Source organism: Macadamia integrifolia, chromosome 1 (genome assembly GCF_013358625.1).
Source record: "Macadamia integrifolia cultivar HAES 741 chromosome 1, SCU_Mint_v3, whole genome shotgun sequence".
NCBI classification, from domain to species: domain Eukaryota; kingdom Viridiplantae; phylum Streptophyta; class Magnoliopsida; order Proteales; family Proteaceae; genus Macadamia; species Macadamia integrifolia.
Window position 1 is genome coordinate 26,437,674 of NC_056557.1, and position 19,949 is coordinate 26,457,622.

The 19,949-nt window shown below is 42.2% G+C and overlaps 2 protein-coding genes across 2 annotated transcripts; one reads left to right on the forward strand and one right to left on the reverse strand.

Moving 5' to 3' along the window:
• Positions 1 to 4,358: 4,358 nt before the first annotated feature.
• On the reverse strand, positions 4,359 to 5,822 carry LOC122072767. Its single transcript, XM_042637171.1, has 2 exons — positions 4,953 to 5,822; positions 4,359 to 4,850 (listed from the first exon to the last, which is right to left on the reverse strand). Exons 1-2 carry the CDS (start codon positions 5,820 to 5,822, stop codon positions 4,359 to 4,361), a joined length of 1,362 nt encoding a protein of 453 aa, XP_042493105.1.
• Positions 5,823 to 6,129: 307 nt separating this feature from the next.
• On the forward strand, positions 6,130 to 6,852 carry LOC122072776. Its single transcript, XM_042637181.1, has one exon. The coding sequence runs from the start codon at positions 6,130 to 6,132 to the stop codon at positions 6,850 to 6,852; it is 723 nt and encodes a 240-aa protein (XP_042493115.1).
• The last annotated feature ends 13,097 nt before the right edge of the window (positions 6,853 to 19,949 follow it).

Sequence of the window (19,949 nt, forward strand, 5' to 3'; positions counted from 1 at the left end):
TTGCCATCAGCAAAGAAAGAACTCACAACAGAAACCAAATCACAAAAATTGGAAATAAAAAACAGAATACATTAAAAGAAGCAGTATCTAGGCCGAGATTGACCATCCACTTCCAACTCTATAGCAATCAGCGCAGGCCAGGATTGGATAGGAGAAGAAACTTCGAATTTTGCTGCTGTTTTTGCCAAGAAATCAGCCACAGGATTTGCTTCCCGCATACAGTGAGTGATTTTCCAGGTAAGAGAGTTCAAATAGGAGGTTAAACTCATCCACCTCTAAAGACAAACCCAAGGGATTCTTCCCTTAGATATAAGTAAAACTACAGCTACTGAGTCACACTCAATCCACAAATGAGTAATACCCATATCTCTTGCAAATTCCAGCCCAATAATAACAGCTATCATCTCGGCTTCAAAATTTGTGTGGACACCAAGAAAAGTTCTGAAAGATTGTAATATTTCTGAATTTTCATTCCGAAATACTCCACCCGCACCTGCTTTTCCTGGATTTCCCAAAGAGCATCCATCTGAGTTTAGCTTCACCCATCCCCTTTGGGGAGGACACCAAAAAATTTCCATTACTTCTCTTGGTTTGTATCGCACCCTAGAGATCCCCAATCGTTTGGCACACATTAAGGAACTAAATGAGAGAGGAGACTCTGTAGCAGCAGTCATCTGGAGGCTGATTTCACTTTTAATCATGGCAAAACAATGTCTAGATGATTTGGAGACCCCCTCAAAAATTCTTGCATTCCTTTCCTGCCATATGATACTAGGAACCAGGGAAAAGCCAGTAATCCACACCTTTTTAAAATGGAGATTCTTTGTTGTTTGTTTCCACCATGCAATAAGAGAAAGCATGTCCATATAAGGTTTCCATTGCACATCGAAGCCTTCACAAAAAGCTCTCCACAAACTACGAGCAAATTCACAGTTATAAAATAAGTGAGACATTGATTCTTCATCTTTACCACACAAACTGCACCGAGAAGCCATTTGCACTCCACGACGAGACACATTTTCATCTGTTGGTAATCTATTTTGAACTAACCGCCAAGCAAAAATAGCTTGTCTTGGTTGGTTAGATGAGTTCCATATAAGAGAAAACCAACTCACTTTCTGATATTTTTCTCTATTTTCTTCCCAGGCAGATTTAATAGAGAAGATACCTGAAGAGGTCAATCGCCAAAAACATTTGTCGTTCACACCTTGGATGTGAATATGTTTAGCTTTCTCCCAAATTTCAGCAAGTAAAACCGACTCCACATGAGGGAGGTCCCAGGCGGCTTGGCATATGAAATCAGAAACTTTTTCTTTTATATCTGAGAAAAAAACCGGGTCCAAGTTTGTCTTCTCAGCGATAGATTGATTGTCAATCCACCTATCTAACCAAAAATCAATTTTTTTCCCATTTCCCAGAATCCATTGCTCATTCTTCGCAACGAAACTCCAAACTCTTTTCAAGCCTGACCATATAGCTGAAGACTTATAGCCCCTTCGCAGCGACCCATCTTCCTTGATAAAACGTTCCCTGAAGAATCTGCTCAGAAGAGAATCCTCATGTTTGATTTGCCAAGCCAATTTACATAAACAAGCAAAATTCACTTCTCTCATCCTTCTAATTCCCAGACCCCCTTCCTTTTTAGGCTTGCACACCCCTTCCCATTTCATAACAATCTTCTTTGCCACTTCCATATCACCTGACCAAATAAAATTCCTCATCCACCATTCCACCACCTTAATAGTTTCATCCGGCCACCACTACACAGAGAAGTTGTGTATGGGAATACCAGAAATAACTGACTTAACCAATTCAATTCTCCCAGCCATAGAAAGAATTTTTCCCTTCCACCCTGCCAACCGACCCTTTATCTTATCCAGAAGAGGAAGCAAATGACTATTCTTCACTCTGCCTTTAAAAATCTCCACCCCCAAATATTTTGTAGGGAGATCAGCCGCGGCAATGCCCAGAAAATCACTAATAAAATGACTTCTATGAGGGGCAATCTTCCCAAAAAATATTTTACTTTTTTCCAAGTTTATTTTCTGCCCTGAAAAAGACTGATACTTGGATAAAAACTCATGAAGATGCTTCACGTACCTAGCTGACTCATTCATAAAGATAAAAATATCATCTGCGAAAAGTAAATGGGAAGGAGTAATTGCTCCTCTAGGGCCTGGGAGAGCTTTCATCTTCCTTTCCAGTATCAAGTTCTTCAGCCCCCTACAAAGAACTTCCTCTGCCAGAATAAAAAGGATTGGGGAAATAGGGTCTCCTTGCCTGAGACCACACTCCACACCAAAGAAACCCACTGGACCTCCATTTAGCAAAATTGAAATCCTTGTTGAGAGCAGCATCTGGTGGATTTTGTTGATCCAATTGGGAGAGAAACCAAATTTCTTCAAGGTTGCAAAGAGGAATTCCCAAGACAGAGAATCATAGGCTTTCTGCACATCTAGCTTTAGACCCATACCTCCACCTCGAACGTATGAGTGCATCAGATTTGCCAACTCTGAAGCAAGGCTTATATTTTCTGAAATAATTTTACCCCTCTGGAAGGCACCTTGTTCTTCTGAGATTAATCTTGGGAGAAAAAGAGATAACCTGGAAGCAGCAATTTTGGACAAAACTTTGCAGAAAAAGTTTCCCATACATATGGGACGAAACTTATCCAAAGAAGAAGCACCATCAGTTTTAGGGATAAGGGTTAGGAAACAATTATTTACCCCCTTAGGAATTTTCCCTACTAAAAAGAAAGAGAAAACAGCCCTACAGAAATCATTTTCCACAATGTCCCAACAACTTCTGAAAAACTGACCTGGAAAGCCGTCAGGTCCCAGAGAACTGTCCGCATCCAGATCCCATATCGCCATCTTTATTTCTTCCCTTGAGGGAACAACATCCAAGAAAGCATTGTCTTCATTAGAAATGATTGTTGGAATTTGGTCAAGTAACTCATAGTGTGGTTCTACAGGATTTTCAGAGTGAAAATTCTTGTAAAAATCCACAATATAGTTGGTCAAATCTAATTGATCAGAAATCCAAGAACCATCTTCACGACGTAACATACTAATCTGATTTCTTGATCTTCTAATCTTGACTGAAAGATGGAAAAATTTTGTGTTCCGATCGCCTTCTTTCAACCATCGTAATTTAGCCTTCTCAGACCACAGTTTTTCTTGCATCTTACTAGCATTTAAAAGGGTTGTTTTTGCATCAGCTTCTTCATTAAAGAGAGCATCCGACATTCCTGAAACCTCAATAATATCCTACACTCTTTTTAGCTCTGAAGTAGCATTTTTCACTTCCTCATTTAGATTAGGAAATCTTTCTTTTGCCCAAGCTTTTAGCACCCCTTTTACCACCTTCAATTTCTGCGCCAAGATATAAATGGGGCAGCCACCTACCTGGTGGGACCAGGCGTGCTTCACCACCGACTGAAAACTATCATCTTCCATCCAAAAATTATGAAATCGAAACGGAATGTTGCTAGGCTTTTGGATCATGTTTGAATGGATCAAGATGGGAGTGTGATCAGATGCAGTGCAACTTATAACTCGCTGAGAAATATTTTTGAATTCATCAATCCATAACTCATTATGAAAGCTTCTATCCAAAACAGCCATGACATTACCCCTTCTACGATTATTTGACCAAGTATACTTTTTACCCTGTGAAGGGGTAGAAATGAGCATACAAGAATCCACCATTGCTTGGAACTCTGCTGCCGATCCAACATTAAATTTCCCCAGACCTTTCTTCTCATTAGATAACAGCGTCGCATTAAAATCACCAACAACAAGCAGAGGGAGAGAAGCTGCTGAAATAGCCACCAATTCCGACCACAAATCTCTACGCTCAATTTTAAAGCAACTAGCATGAATAAAGGACAAAAGCAGTTTTTTCCCTTGCCAGTCGACCTCAATAGAGAGCTGTTGTTCTGACATTGAGACAATGGAAGGGTGCCTCAGACCACGTTTCCAAATTATCCACAGGTTAGACAACCTTTCATGGCGGATATTATGGATAAACTCTGCCGATTATCCCAATTTATTAAAAAATAAAACAGGGAATTTACTCACCTGAACCATTGGTTCAGCCAAACACAGAAAATCTGGAGAATACTCTGAAATAAGAGATTGTAAAAATCTCTTACCAGCCTCCTTCTTCACACCACGAATATTCCAGAAAAGAACACGCATGATTAACTTGTTGAATCCGCGATCTTGTCAGATATAGATGTCTGACCTCCTCCTTTTTTCTTCTTCCCCTTTTTTTCTCCCACTGTTTTACCCTGCTCACCCATCAAAACAGCTCTATCCACTGCCTGAGCTCCCATCACAGCAATCTCCCTTCTACTAATTGTAGAGGTAGGGGCCGGACCATGCCCAGAGGAAGAAATCCGACCACCCCTGCTCGTCAAGCCGCCCCGACTGGATCCCTGAATCAGTCCCGTTCTCTTTGTGCGCGATGACATTCTCACAGGACCCTGCGACACCCTCGCCAAAGGGTTGCTGAGAAGTATCCACCGTATCATAGACTGGGGAAGATCGGACCTGATACGGTCCACTCTCTTTTGAACCAGAATCCTGGTCTGAATCAGATTCTACTTCTGATTCAGAACCAGAATCAGACCCCTCCACGTCATCACTAGAGTCCTTCTCTGACTCAACTCTCTCCTGCGCTAATCCCACATTTTCCAAAATAGGGAGATTTGTATCAGCCAAATTCAAATTAATTTGAATCTCACCTTCTTCTAGATTTGGAAGTTGAGAAGAGATATTATTTTGTGATTGTCCAGTAGATCCGTTTCCCTCTTCAATAGGTAACTTCCCTTTATTGTTCAAAATCTGATTTTGGAGAGGCAGATTTGAAAATTTTCTTTCCAAAGAAGATCCAGAGATACCCAACGAGTCACCCCTGTCCGAGTCAACTCCGTCTTCCTCGTATACCGCACCTGGTACCCTTACATTGTCACGAGCACTCTGCTTCTCATCCTCCATCTTTTTGAGTCGACAATTATTTACTTGATGACCCATACGCTTACAGAAACCACACTTTGCACAATTATCTTCATATATTACTCGCTGACGAAAGCCAAAAATCTTAGTAGTACCTGGTTCGAATCTCTCTACCTGAACCTCCTCAACACGAGTAGCAGCTTCCGAGCTATCAACTTCAACCAGCACTCGGACAAAATATCCAAAAATTCCTTGTCTAGTATGATTATCCAGGGTAACTGGATGTCCCACCGCCTTCGCAATGGAGAGAAGGACATTATCATGCCAATATTCCAAGGGAAGGTCTGGGAAACGAACCCACACGAGTTTCGTGAAGGAATTTTTCTCATGGATGTTAAAATCCGATCTCCAATGTTGAAGCCGAATTAACTGTCCATGCACACGCAAAGGGGTTCTTCTCCAAATAGCCGCCTTATCGCCCTCACATCGAAATTGAAAAATGACATAGCCTTTTCCCAGAGGGTGCATCACAACCCCTTGACTCAATTTCCAGTTATCTCTTGCCTCTTGACGTAAATCATCCAAAGATAAAAGATGAAAATTTACACGGCCTATTAGAGCAAACCTGAAATTCTGTCTCTTTGCTTCATAATCATTCTGTGGTATGACGATCCTTGTAATGTTTCCTGCTTGAATCGGCTCTGGGAGCAAATCAATTACAGGCCATGAGGCGAGACCTACAGCCCTTGCATAAGAGCGAGTAGGTGCATTCACCTCCGGCCCCTGAGGAGGGGGTCCTCGATCCAAAGCCTCACGATCACCATTATCCATATCATCACCTTCAGAGCGCCTCTCTTCCATCCTCAAAAATTCGGTGTGCAATCATAAGTTATGGATCTACTAATCCATAAACGTAATCAATTAATTGGCCACCAATATAAATAATAATTAAATAAAACATGAACAGCCCAGGATGCTAGAGATGATAGATTTGACAAGCTTTACCCTTCGTCTCATAGACCCTCCCCTTTTCCCCTCACATACCTTTTCTATACTCCAATCCCTAATGACCAAACCACCTCCTCCCTCTTTTACCATGGCCGAACCATCCCCACCTCCCACATCCCTATCTGGTGTTCATCATATGATATCTCTAAAGCTCACATCTATGAACTATGTTTATTGGCGCACACAGGTCGTATCCTATCTCACTGGGCAACTCCTCTTTGACTATGTCACCGGTGACAATCGTTGCCCTCAAGACCCTATCAAAGCCAAGGCATGGCGTGAACAAGATGCTTTTATTATGAGCCTTCTCATCGCCTCTCTCTCTGAAGAGGTCTTTTCATTAGCAGTTGGACGGACCACTAGCAAAGAGATTTATGATGCACTCCATACTGCATTCAGTTCTCCGTCTACAACCAGGATTCTGTCTCTCAACGTCTCCCTTCAAAATTTGGTTCACAAACCAGATGAGACCATTACTCAGTTTCTCCATCGAGCCAAGCATCTCTTCAATGAGCTAGCAGCTGCAAGGAAGCCCCTCCCATCGAAAGACTTTAACATCCACATCTTCCGGGCCCTACGCACTGAATATCAGGCCCTTGCCTCCATTATGATGGCACAAAAGGAGCCCATCTCCTACACCGACATGCATGGTCTCCTTATGAGTCACGAGAACCTTCTCCACTCATGCCTTCCCATTGTTGATTCTGCCATCGATGCATCAACCCATTTCACTCACCAAGGTCGTGGCCCTCCTTCTACTAGTGGTCATGGTATAAGCTCTTCCCGAGGCCGTGGTCGTGGTCGTGGCAGTGCTAGTGGATTTGGTCGCTATAATGCATTCGCTCACAATCCATGCACAATTTGTGGATGCACTAATCATTAGACAGACACTTGCTACTACCGCCCACAGGGACCTACCAGAGCCACCATTCTACCTACCCCTCCCCATCCCTACAATCGGCCACCACCTCAACCCAATGCCTACCATACTACACCCTTCCCTACCCCTCAACCCCCTACCATCGTACCTTCACCCCATCACCCCACACCTCCACAATCCTTCACCACTTCTTGGATCCCTAATACTGGAGCCGCCCACCATTCCACCACTGACTTAACTCAATTCTCCACCTATGATCCATAGACAGGTAATAACCAACTTGTGGTTGGTAATGGTAAGGGCCTTCCTATATCTCACATAGGCACTGCTTCCTTCTCTTCTCCCTCTCGTTCCTTTTCTCTTTCTAATGTTTTACATGTTCCCACTTCACTTGTTCTTTGTTATTAGTTCAGTAGTTTTGCCATGATACTAATGTTTACTTTGAGTTTCACTCTTCTTTTTTCTCTGTGAAGGATTTGAAGACCAATCAAACCCTCTTCACTGGACACAGTAAGCATGGTCTCTATTCTGTTCCAGTGTCACCTTATGTCAATATGGCTTCTACCTCCTCTTTCAGTCACTGGCATCATCATTTAGGGCACCCTCATGAACGTGTGCTTCATCTTATGTTACCTGGTCATCAGCTCGTGAAGTCTCCTTCTTTATGTTCTGCTTGCCAAATTGGCAAAGCTTGTAGATTGTCACTACTGGAAACTAGTACTCATAGTTCCTCTTCTTTGAATTTGGTTTTTAGTGATGTATGGGCCCCCACCCCACAGTTTCTTCAAATGGGAATCGTTATATTGTTATATTTGTTGATGACATACTAAATACATTTGGTTTACTGCTTTAAAGTTGAAGTCTGATGTTTACTTTGCCTTTCGTACTTTTCAACCTTAGTGAAATGTCAGTTCTCTAGCTCCATCAAGGCCATTCAAACTGCTTGGGGGGAGAATTCTGTACTCTCCCATATTACTTTGCCAGGTTGGATAACAAATCCCTCATTAGTTAGTTACAGGCAATTCTCCGGAGTACTCTTTTCTAAAAACTTTAGATGCCTTTGTTATCCATGGCTTCATCCTTACAATCATCACAAGGTTGAACCCCGTTATGCCTCATGTGTTTTCTTAGGATATAGCCCTTCCCATCATGGTTATCGTTGTACGAATCTCATCACCCGTCGTATCTACATATCTCGCCATGTCAGATTTGATGAATCTACTTTCCCATTTCACACTGCACCACCATCCTCCTCAACCCAACCCCCTCCAACTACCCCTCCCACGTGGGGCATTGCACCTAACATACCTACCCCTCAACCTCACCCTAGCCCTCTGTCTACCCTCCCAAACCCACCCATCCCTCTCCTTGCCACCCCAGAACCGCCCCTACCCAAACCACCCTCTCCCATATCCCCTCCTTTCTCACCTCACTTAACCCTAATCAGCCCTAACCCTGACTCCTCTACCACCACACCCCACCCCACCCCGTCACACTAGAACCCTACACGATCTCTATGCTGACCCCCTGACCCTCTCTACCACCACCTCACCTGACCCGACTGAACCTATATGCTTCTCCCAGTCCCACAAGGTTCCTTATTGGCGTTCTGCTATGTCTGACGAATTTGATGCTTTATTACGTAATGGTACTTGGTCTCTTGTGCCTTACAGGGAAACTATGAATCTGGTTGGTTGCAAGTGGGTGTACTACATCAAACGGAAGGCAGATGGCTCCCTTGAGCGATATAAGGCCTGTTTAGTTGCTAAAGGATTTCATCAACAACCTGGTCATGACTATCATGAGACCTTTAGCCCTATCATCAAATCTACTACCATATGGACGGTTCTCTCCTTGGTCATATCTAACGGATGGGCTGTTCGTCAACTTGATGTTCAAAATGCATTCTTGCATGGTATTCTATTTGAGGAAGTCTACATGGCTCAACCCCAGGGTTTTGAAGATGCCCTATGCCCTAATCATGTCTGTCGCCTCCACAAGTCCCTCTATGGGCTCAAACAGGCTCCTAGGGCTTGGTTTCACTGGTTAACTGAGTTCCTCACTCGCTTTGATTTTCAGTCATCCCAAATAGGCACATCACTGTTTATCTACATGCAGGGCTTTGTTGTCACATATGTCTTTGTCTACATCGATGACATCTTGGTTACAGGGAACCAACCAACTCATGTTCAGACTCTCCTTCATCAGCTTGCTTTAAAATTCTCTATCAAGGATCTTGGTCGTCTCAGCTTTTTCCTTGGTATTGAAGCCCTATATCGGTCTGATGGTATCCTCCTCTCTCAACACCGGCACATCATTGATCTCCTCTAGAGGGCTGGCATGACTGACTGTAAGCCCGTCACTACTCCTATGGCCACCACCTTTGCAGCATCTTCTACAAGGGGTGTCTTCTTTCGGACCCCACCAGGTATTGCTCCATTGTCGGTGCTCTCCAATACATCACCCTCACCAGGCTTGATGTGGCTTATTCAGTGAACCGTGCCTGCCAGTTCATGCATGCCCCCTCCGAAGACCATTGGACACTAGTTAAATGGATTCTACGCTATCTCCAAGGTACCAAGGATCATGGGTTGTTCATCTCCAAATTTAGTTCCCTCTAAGTATAAGCATTCTCCAATGCTGACTGGGCTGGTGACAGTGCAGATCGCAAATCCACAGGAGGCTATGCCATCTATATGGGTCTTAATCTGATCTCCTGGGCCTCTAAGAAGTAGAAGACAGTTGCATGCTCCTCCATCGAGTCTGAGTACAAAGCAGTGGTTGATGCTTGCACCGTACTCACTTGGCTTTGCTCTCTTTTTGAGGAATTAGGGATCCCTGTTCCCACGGCACCCATTCTTTGGTGTGACAACATTGGGGCCACTTACCTTTCGGTCAATCCGGTCTTTCATGCTCATACCAAGCATGTTGAAATTGACTTCCACTTCGTTCGTGATAAAGTCGCCTCCAAGGACCTTCAATTGTAGTTCATTTCAACACATGACCAGATAGCCGATATCCTTACCAAAGGTCTCAGCTCTACACGGTTCTCCTTTCTACGGGATAAGCTGCGGATTTGACCATTCAAATCCCTACCTTGAGGAGGTGTATCAGGATAGTTAGCGTCCCACTCGAACTCAACCTCTAGAGTCATACTCACACTCAACAACCTCTCCTACATTGTAGGCATTTTTAGTGAGCACAAACTCTAGAGACTACTTGCAGTCCAAGACCACCACATGAGACAACAGAGTTGGAATAGGACTCTCATATGTGATATTAGACTTTCTATCAATTACTCACATATGTTAACAGAGTCCTACCCTATTACTATTAGAGTTTGAGTTTCCCACATGTGATCATAGAGTTTGTCTATAACTCAATAACTGTAATCTCTATATAAGAGCACCATTGTACACTCATTAAAGTTAATGCCAATAGACTATTTCAACACTTAGAAACTACAAGGAAAGAGCTGATAAAGAAAATGCCCAAAGCAAGCTCCAGGATAGGAGCTGATCGTGCTTTTGCAACCAAAATCCCCGCACCAGCTTGCTTGGAGACCACTACTGTTGTGAGAGAAGAGAGCAGGAGATGAGTAAGAGAGGGTTCTCATGGGAAAGTGAGGGAGTGGAGAAAAAATTGGAGCTTTAAAGACAAAAAAGCAAAAGCTAAAAACAAATGGACCAATTGAAGGCATACAACAAAAATGTGGATTAAAAAGAATGGATGCGAAGGGCAGAAAAGGGTAACTTCAACAATGCAGAAGCAATCAATAGTGGATGAGAAAAAGAGTGAAAATAATGACAAGAAAAATTCAAAAGCAACCTGTATGGGCATCAGGGCATGTGAGTTGTGCCAAGAACAGGAAGAGCAATCTCATTCTTTAAGGGCAAATCATTAAGCTCATTAAGAAAAATTCAAAAACTGTTCACGATTCCAGTAGTGAATCTTCCACTTCAAATCATTAAGCTCATTGACTTTTATTTTTTTTCCTCAGTTCAGCTTTGGTATTGTCCAAGAGACTTTGCACTTCATTCACCACTTGTGGCTTCAGCAACTGTTGGGATACGATGTCCTGTATTATGTCACAGTTTAATTCAGGAAATACTATTAGGGATTTTCACTATATATTTGTAGCAAAATTTACTGGAAATACTGTTAGGGATTTTCACCATATATTTGTAGCAAAATTTACTTTCTCTATAAGCAATTCTGAGAGGTGTGAGGATGAGCTCTCCAGCAGTGGTTTATCCAAGCAAAGCTAAACATGGTTTTTTTTTTTTTTTTTTTTTTTTTTGTGGGTTGTTACTTGCGTTGGGATCTTCTCCAACGACAAGGCTGTCCAGATAGGGATCCAACAGTTGGGAGGACTCAATTATATGCTGAGGTATGTGTCAAGGTCCTCCCAACCACTAGGTGCTTCTTTGGGCAGCCCAATAGCTTAGAAGAAATGGTTAAGAGATAAAACTAGTACTAAATCACGTGTCTTCACTTAGGATCGCTAGAGGCAACATTTTAAAACTTTGGATTGTCTTTGGATCGGTCATGGTCGATATCAATCCAAATCGCCATGATCAGATTGTATCGAATGAATTTACCCATTTTTTAATAATTTTTTTTTATTACGTTTGGTTTGGTATCGGATCCAATCTGAGTTTTACAACCATGGCTAGAGGTCTGAATGGATGAACACTCACAGACACCGTTCCTTGCAAATGATAGGATTAGCCTACTAATGGCATGCCTTGACGCTAGCTGAGGCTGAGCACATGAACTCCTTTGGATGCAATTCCGGGACTCATGGCTTACTTGATGAAATATGTGATTGCATTAGAGTGCGTGGGCTGTGGGTTGCAGCTGCAACCCTGCTTGCAGCCAAAGAAAGGAATCTGCTCGAAGGATATTTTGAAAAATATAAAAATATAGGAAGATTTTTGTGAATTTAAAGTGGAAATGAATTATTTCATTGCTTTAACAACGAGCAAGGTTAGAGCTAAGGGTAGTGAGGGAGATGCATCCCTTCCCAAGCCATTTATCTACTATTTTTATGATTTTACTTGAGAATTTTTTAAATGGCTCTCCCCTGGACTTTGGTCCTATTACAAACACCTCCTTTGTGTTTTGAGCAATTACATGGACCTCCCTTGGACTTAGGTGGGGTTTACAAGTAACCCCAGTCTGCCATTATGCAAATTTTTCATAAATGACCATATTATCCTTCAATAATTTATTTTAACCTTTTTACCTTTTCAATGCAAAACCTTAGATATGTCCTCAAACTTAAATCTTTCCAACCTCATTCCATCTCACCTCTTTTTTCTCTGGCGACCTACATATATGAAGTTGTCATCTTCGACGAATTACGAGGAATAATATCTCCATTGCAACAAACTTTGAATTGCAAATCTGACTCCCAATGCCCACAACTATGCAGTTGCCCTAATCTCTCCTACTCAACAAAAGATGAAAGTTTCTATCAGAAACTCATAGCAAAGATGTCCAGAGTTGATAAGAATCAGCACCAATGAATCAAATAGGGATAATGGTTAATTTCAACTTCTCATCATCCATAATAGGGGTGAAACAGGGTCGGGTTGGGCCGGGTTTCTTAAAACCCAAGCCCAATCTTACATCGCGTTAATTGGGCCCGAGCCCGGCCCAACCCTACTAGGGTTTGGAAAAATTCAACCCTAAGCCGCCCTCAGGGCGGGCGGGTTCTTACATCTATCCCATTTTTTTTTTTTTTTTAACATACATCTAGTGCCAAGAAATCATTTCAACAGATTTATTAAAATTAAAAGTGGGTGATGAGTTTATACTTTAAAATATGTAATGTATTGAGTTTTTTAAAGTAAAATGTGAGTGGTATGTGCATGGAACGTTATAACATATTATATTATAACCAATGTTACAATGTGTACATATTATAATAATATGTGAAACTAACAATGTAAAAGGAGTATATATATATATATATATATATACTAGGGACTCAGGGTTGAAAGTCAGGGTTGGGTTTGGCCGGGTTGGGGCAGGCCCAGAACTCAACCCCGGCCCGACCCGATGTTGACCTGGGGTTAGGATTTTTCAACTCTAACCTGCCCTCAGGGTCAAAAAAATTGGCCCAGGCCCTGTTTGGGCTCAGGATGGGTTAGGGCGGGTTCGGGTTGTCAAGGTCAAACTTTCACCCCTAATCCATAGGAAATTGCAGAAAATAAAGAAAGACATTTTAAAAATTTACACTCAAGAAAGGGAAAAATATCATCTTTTGATATTTAGAGAGGCATCAGTTCTTCCTATTCAACTTGTCAAGTAACTGAGAATTCGAATCAGAGAGTTCATCCTCTTCAAACAATGAAAAAAAAAATAAATAAATAAATAAAAGGAAGGAGAACCAGCTGTCAGACGAGGGAAAAAAAAAATTTGTCTGATAGATCATAGGCTTTTTAACCTACATAAAACAGTTCTCACCATCCAAGGGAGGCTTCCATAAGGTTTCTGGTATACAACGATAGAAACTGGAATGATTTTAATTTATAGGGTTTTGCAGACTAACTTTTGGGTTTGCAGGGATTGGTCAATATAAATAAAGGCCAATTTTATGGCATATTCCAAGTTCTAAATTCTTTGGGAATAACCCTATCCAAACCATTCTTATGAGGTGGAGGGTTTTGTAGGGATATAAGTTGTCCACCAGAAAGTTATCTAGTCTTCACCTTCGAAGATGTAATTAGAATAAAAATGGACAAAATTCAACATTGGGTTATCCATTTACTTGGAGTAACAAAAGGCGGGGTATTCATAGAATTGAAGAAAGGATGGATCGTTTCCTTGCAAATCAGGATTGGCTATCTATTCACCCACATTCTAAAGTGGTTCATGAAATCATGTCATCCTCAGACCATCGAGCAATTGTCTTGGATACTTTGGGCACACATTGTCGACTCCAAAAGCCATTTCGGTTTGAAAATTTTTGGCTGCTTGAACCAACCTTTCAAACAGTGGTGGATGAAGCTTGGAATCAACCATGTTCTGGTTCTCTGTCAACCATTTTATGCAATAAATTATCACATTTGGGTCAGAAATTGAAGCATTGGAACAAATACACAGTGGGTAACTTACAGAATCGCATTTCTCAACTCAAATCTGATCTGAACTCTTTATATGTTGTGGCTTCTTCTTATTGTTCCGAGTTATGGTTTTCTGAGGAAAGTAGGCTTCTAGCAGAATTGAAGCGTTCTATTACTCAAGAAGAATGGCTATGGGAGCAGTCCGACAAGGTGATGCCTGCACGAGGTATTTTCATCTTACCACTGTTACTCGCAGAGCACACAATTTCATTTCTTCTATTAATCAAAGGTCTTACTTTAACCGAAAGAAGCCATATAGCTGCAGCCTTTCAACAATTGCACTACTCCAAGGACCATTAATGTGGATTATTTCAATCCTGTCCGTAATAGAGTCACAGACTTGGATAATCGATCTCTTCTTGCTCCGGTCGTCATATTCAAGACAATGTCCTTATTCCTTATTAACTCGTGCATACTATTCATAAAAAAAGGAAAGGAAAGTTTGGTTTTATGGTGGTTAAATTGGATATGAGCCAAGCTTATGATAGAATGGAATGGGATTTTGTTAAATTCGCTCTTCTCAGTTATGGTTTCGATCCTTCTTGGGTGGATCGAGTCATGCTTTGTATCTCTTCTCCTCAATTTTCCATCCTGCTTAATGGTTCTCCACTTCCCGCTTTCAGCCCTTCAAGAGGATTGAGACAAGGGGATCCGTTATCGTCATTTATCTTTGTTCTATGTGCTGAAGTGCTCCCTTCTTATATGGCCACGCATCCAAACATATTCATGGAATTCGCATCTCCCGCAATAGTGAAGTTATATCCCACCTTGCTTTTGCTGATGACTTGCTTCTCTTTGGAACAGCAACAATTCAAGAGGCATGAGCTATGCAGACTATTTTAGAGGAATATTGTTGTTATTCTGGTCAAAGCCTTAATTTGCATAAAACCAAGGTGCATTTTAGTCCCAATGTCAATTCTTCTATCAAATGCCTTTTGCTTGAGAGATTTGGGATTCACAACTCAAATACCAGAGACACCTATTTGGGTCTGCCATTCAAAGCGGGTAAAATATCAAAGGAAGATTGTCAAGCTATACTTGATAAAGTTAACAATCGCCTTCGATCATGGAAATCTAAATTCTTAAGCTCAGCAGGAAGACTCACTCTTATTAATTCCACTCTTTCCACTCTCCCTCAATACCACATGTCTTGCTTTCAACTTCCTATGAGCACTCTCAAGGAGATAGACAAGGCTTGTAAATCCTTCTTCTGGTCGAATGGAGATAAGAATCTTGTTCCCACTGTTGCCTGGTCTACAATTTGTAAATCAAAAAAATCTGGAGGACTTAACGTTAAACTGAGCACAGCCATGAATAAAGCTCTTCTTTGCAAAAAAGCTTGGGAGCTTTTGTTTCCGCCAAAATCCTTATGGTGTCAACTGATGAAATCCAAGTATTTTCCTACAGGAAATTTCTTGCAAGCTTCATGTCCTTCAACAGCTTCATGGGGTTGGAAATCAATTTTTAGAGCGAAAGATCTATTGTTGGAGGGGCTTTTCATTAGAACTGGCCATGGACACTCTATTGATCCTTGGAATTCCTATCAGCTCCACCCCTTATCCTCTTCCACATCTAGCTCTTGCTAGGGTTGCTGATTTTGTTGATTTTGATACCTTTACTTGGGTCACAATTCTACTTTGAAACTTCCAACCAAGGTGGGTAAAACTCCAGTTTGTTTATGATGGCTGAGACAAGTAAGGAAGCAGATATCGGACATGAGCCAAAGGATGGCTGGCCTCCGGATCGTGGTAGACAGGCTTTGATTACTGATTTTCTAAAACCAGAATTTTCAAGGAAGGATTCTAGATCGGCTTCTGCTACTAATGATACTAGATCTGTAGAAGGAGGCAAGGATGATCGGGTAAGGGATGCAGAAGAAAATAGGGAGGAGGTGCGACGATCCTACTCTACCATGGTGGGACGTGCTTTGCCGGAAGTGGAATCTTTGCCCGATCCCATTCACGTTGGGCCTACACCAAAATCATCATCCCACAAGATGCCTATGAGGAAAGACTGCTACGGTTCAGGTTTGCATTGATAGGGAGGACGAACTTTAGATACCTTTCAATGGAGGACATTCGAAAGGAGGCGAAGGAGAATTGGGATCTAAAAGGCGGAGTGAAGATGGCTCCTATGGGGAAGGGATATATTCTTTTTCAATTTGAAAGAGACGGAGACATGGCAGCTATGTGGAGACGAAGTCTTACAAGAATCCGTGGGCAGGTCATCAGATTCTAGCCTTGGAAGGCCGATTTTGATGTTCAGGCCAAGAACGTCAAAACCAAGTTGGTTTGGCTCAAATTCCCTGGCTTGCCACTTGAATACTGGCATGAGAAAATTCTGCTAACAATGGCTAAGGCATCAGGGAGACCTGTGGCACTAGATAGACGCACTCGATCTGCGGCAATGGGCACCTTTGCGAGGGTCCAGGTAGAGGTCGAGATTGGAGCTACCAGACTCGAAGAAATCCAAGTAGAACGAAGGCAACCAGGAACTAGCGAGACATTCTGGTTCAAACAAAATATTATTTATGAAGACGCCTTGATCAGATGTGGTTTCTGCAAAAAAATGGGACACTCTGTCCATGCATGTAGGGCGAGGAGGGAAGCAGAGACCAGGAAGGAGTCACAGCGCAAAGAGACTGTTCCAGGGGTGTCCTATGCAGATGAAGAGGATGGCGTCCAGAGCAATGGTCATCGGAAAGAGAGGAGTGGCCGCCGGGATGAGTAGATTCCAATGACTGGTGCGTCTAATTTGGAAAGATTTTCTTTCCTTTTCGAAGGAACGATCTCCTTCCTTTTTTGAACCGCACACTTTAAGGAACATTGAAGGAAAATCAGTTATGAATAATTTGGATGGAGACATACAAATCTGCCTTCCATTAGAAGAAGAAAGGAATAAGGAAGGAAATATTCTAGAGGGGTGCGTTTTTGAACAAATCAATGAAGGGGAGAATGACTTGGATGATGGGGTGGACTCTATGGCTGGATCGGATAACGGGTTTGTTGGTGGAAATGGGCCCCTTATGGATCACCGTACCTATTCTCAACCCACAGGAAATAACACCTCTTCTCCTCGAGAGCTGAAAATGACACGAATAGGGCAGTGCCCGAGAAGGACTCTTCAAGCCCGATTTACACTGGACATGGCAGTGGTGATCGAGTGATGGCTCCGAGTAGTCGTGGAGAGCATCATGGGACTGGTAGGTGCCAACCAATGCAATGGTACAATAATGTCATCTCGTCATTCAATCCCCTCGAGATTAATGGGGGCACGGTGGTGGTTAATCATAAGGAGGTAGAGCAGATAGACAAAACTCTCTACGAGAGGGAGGCTTTGGATCTGACTCCTGGAAGACAGGGAAAGGGGAAACACCTGGCCAATACAGAGTAGACTTTGTGAAATTCTGGCTGTATTGCTTCATCAAAAAATAGTAAATGAAAGCCCTCTATTGGAATATTAGAGGGATAAAGAAGGCTGCCGCAAGGTTAGCTTTGAGGAATATTTTAAGGGAAAAAAGGCTTGATTTCCTTTGCATCGCCGAACCTATGATTCACTCCTACGCCTTTCCTATGTTGTTCTTCAACAAGTTGGGTTTCGACCCTGATTTCATCCATAACGAGCGAGTAGGCGGCGTCTCAAATCTATGGCTGATTTGGCGAAGAGGTGTAGCAAAGCCTCTTGTGCTATCGTCTTCTGAGTAGCAAATCTCTGTCTCTGTGCAATGGGCTCAGGAAATTTTCATCTTATCTGTAGTGCACGCCAAATGCCTAAGAGCTGCTATAAGAGAATTGTGGACTGACTTGGTGGCAACCCATCCTGGGTCAAATACTCCTTGGATGATTTTTGGAGACTTCAATGCCACCCTTCTCTCCACTGAAAAAAGGGGGCCGGGAATTTTCAACTTAGGGTCAGCAGGAGATTTTGGCGCAATGGTGGATACATGCTCGCTAATCCAAGTTCCTTCGCAGGGAAGGAAATTCACATGGACTAATAACAGGAGAAGGGGCCATGTGTCTACAGTGCTCGATCGAAGCTTTTATAATGATGCTTGGATTTCTTTTTTTTAAGAATGTCACCAATTCATCTTGCAGAGAGTGGCGTCAGACCATGCTCCCATTCTGGTGGTGTCTGAATGTTCTGAAAGACCAAAAAACTGTCCTTTTCGATCCCAGAGGTTCTGGACAGAACACGAGGGCTTTCTAAATGCAATTAAGACCTCCTAGGAGAACGACATTTCTGGATCGCCAATGCTGGTTATAGCTCAAAAATTAAAAAGATTGAAGGTCTTCCTATGCTCTTGGGCGAAAGAAAATTTTCCAAATTTTAATTTGGAGATGATGGAGGCAAAAAAATGCATGGAGGAGATCCAGGCCGAAATTGACAGAGATGGGATAAGCAACTCAATTTATGCCAAAGAAGCTGATGCAAAGACCAGATACCTGAAGGCCATGCAAAATTATGAGAAATTGTGGGCTGAAAAATCTCATTCTAGATGGAGGGATCAAGGAGATAGATGCTCAAAACTTTTTCACATCTCAGTGAAGATGCGACGAATGAAGAACTCCATTAAATCTCTGAAGATGGATGATGGGACCTTAATCTCTGATAAAGCGCAGATCAAGAAATACGTCACGAGATATTATGAGATTTTTCACAAAGGTACTCCCCTGATCAATCACATGGATTTATTGCAATGCATTCCAATGTTTTGGAAGAATGGGATAGAGGTCGATTAGATGGTATTCCATCTGACACTGAGATCAAGGGTGCAGTGTGGGATCTTGATCCAGATAGTGCTCTTGGTCCAGATGGATTTCCTGGAGCTTTTTATAAATCATGTTGGGACATCATATCTTCAGATGTGTGCAAGGCTATCAGATGGTTTTTCAGAACCGGTTTCATGCCTTACGAAATTAATAATAATTTCCTAGTCATGATTCCTAAAATTGAAGGAGCACTATCCCTGGACAAATTCAGGCCATTGTGCATGGGAAATTTTTTTTGCAAATAATATCAAAGGTTCTGGCTATGCGATTATCGTGTGTTCTTCCAAAAATTATTTTTGAGGAGTAGGGGGCCTTCCAGAAAGGGAAGATCATTCATTCCAACATATCTCTGGCCTCGGAGCTGGCCAACATGATGTTTGCCACAAGAGGAGGAGGTATGGGTTTAAAAATTGATATCCAGAAGGCGTTCGACACCATCTCTTGGAATTTTATTTTCCATGTTCTGAGGAGATTTGGCTTCTCTGAAAAATGGATCTCTTGGATCCATCAGATACTTACTTCTGCCATAATATCAGTTCTGCTAAATGGTGGCCCTGTTGGATACTTTGGTGTGGAGAAGGGTCTGAGACAAGAAGATCCAATCTCGCCGATGCTGTTTATAATTGCTAAAGAGGTTCTTTGTAGAGGCTTATTTGAGCTCCTAGCCAATAACAACATTAAATCTCTATTGGGTCCCCATGGTGCTATTATCCCTACACATATTCTATTTGCCGATGACGTATTTATCTTCTCAAATGCATCCATCAGGTATATTAAAAATCTCCATATTTTTCTCTCTAAATACCAGAGCTTCTCCGGCTAGAAAATAAATTTAGACAAAAGCAAGCTTTTCTTGGGATCTGTTCCTGCCCCTAGAAAGCAAGCCATTGTGGAAGAGCTTGGTATCTCCATTTGTCACTTCCCCACCAGCTATTTGGGGGTCGAGATCTTTAAGGGAAGGGTGAAAAAGGAGTCGCTAATCCCCATTCTGGATAAAGTTAAAGGGCGACAAGCAGGATGGAAAGGGAAGATTTTGTCCATGGCTGGAAGAGTGGACTTGGTCCGCTCTGTGATCTTGGGAATGATGAACCATAGTTCAGCCGTATATTGGTGGCCTTCATCCCTTATTGCAACAATGGAGAGGTGGATGAGGAATTTCATCTGGACAGGTGAGATTGATACTGCAAAAAAAATATCA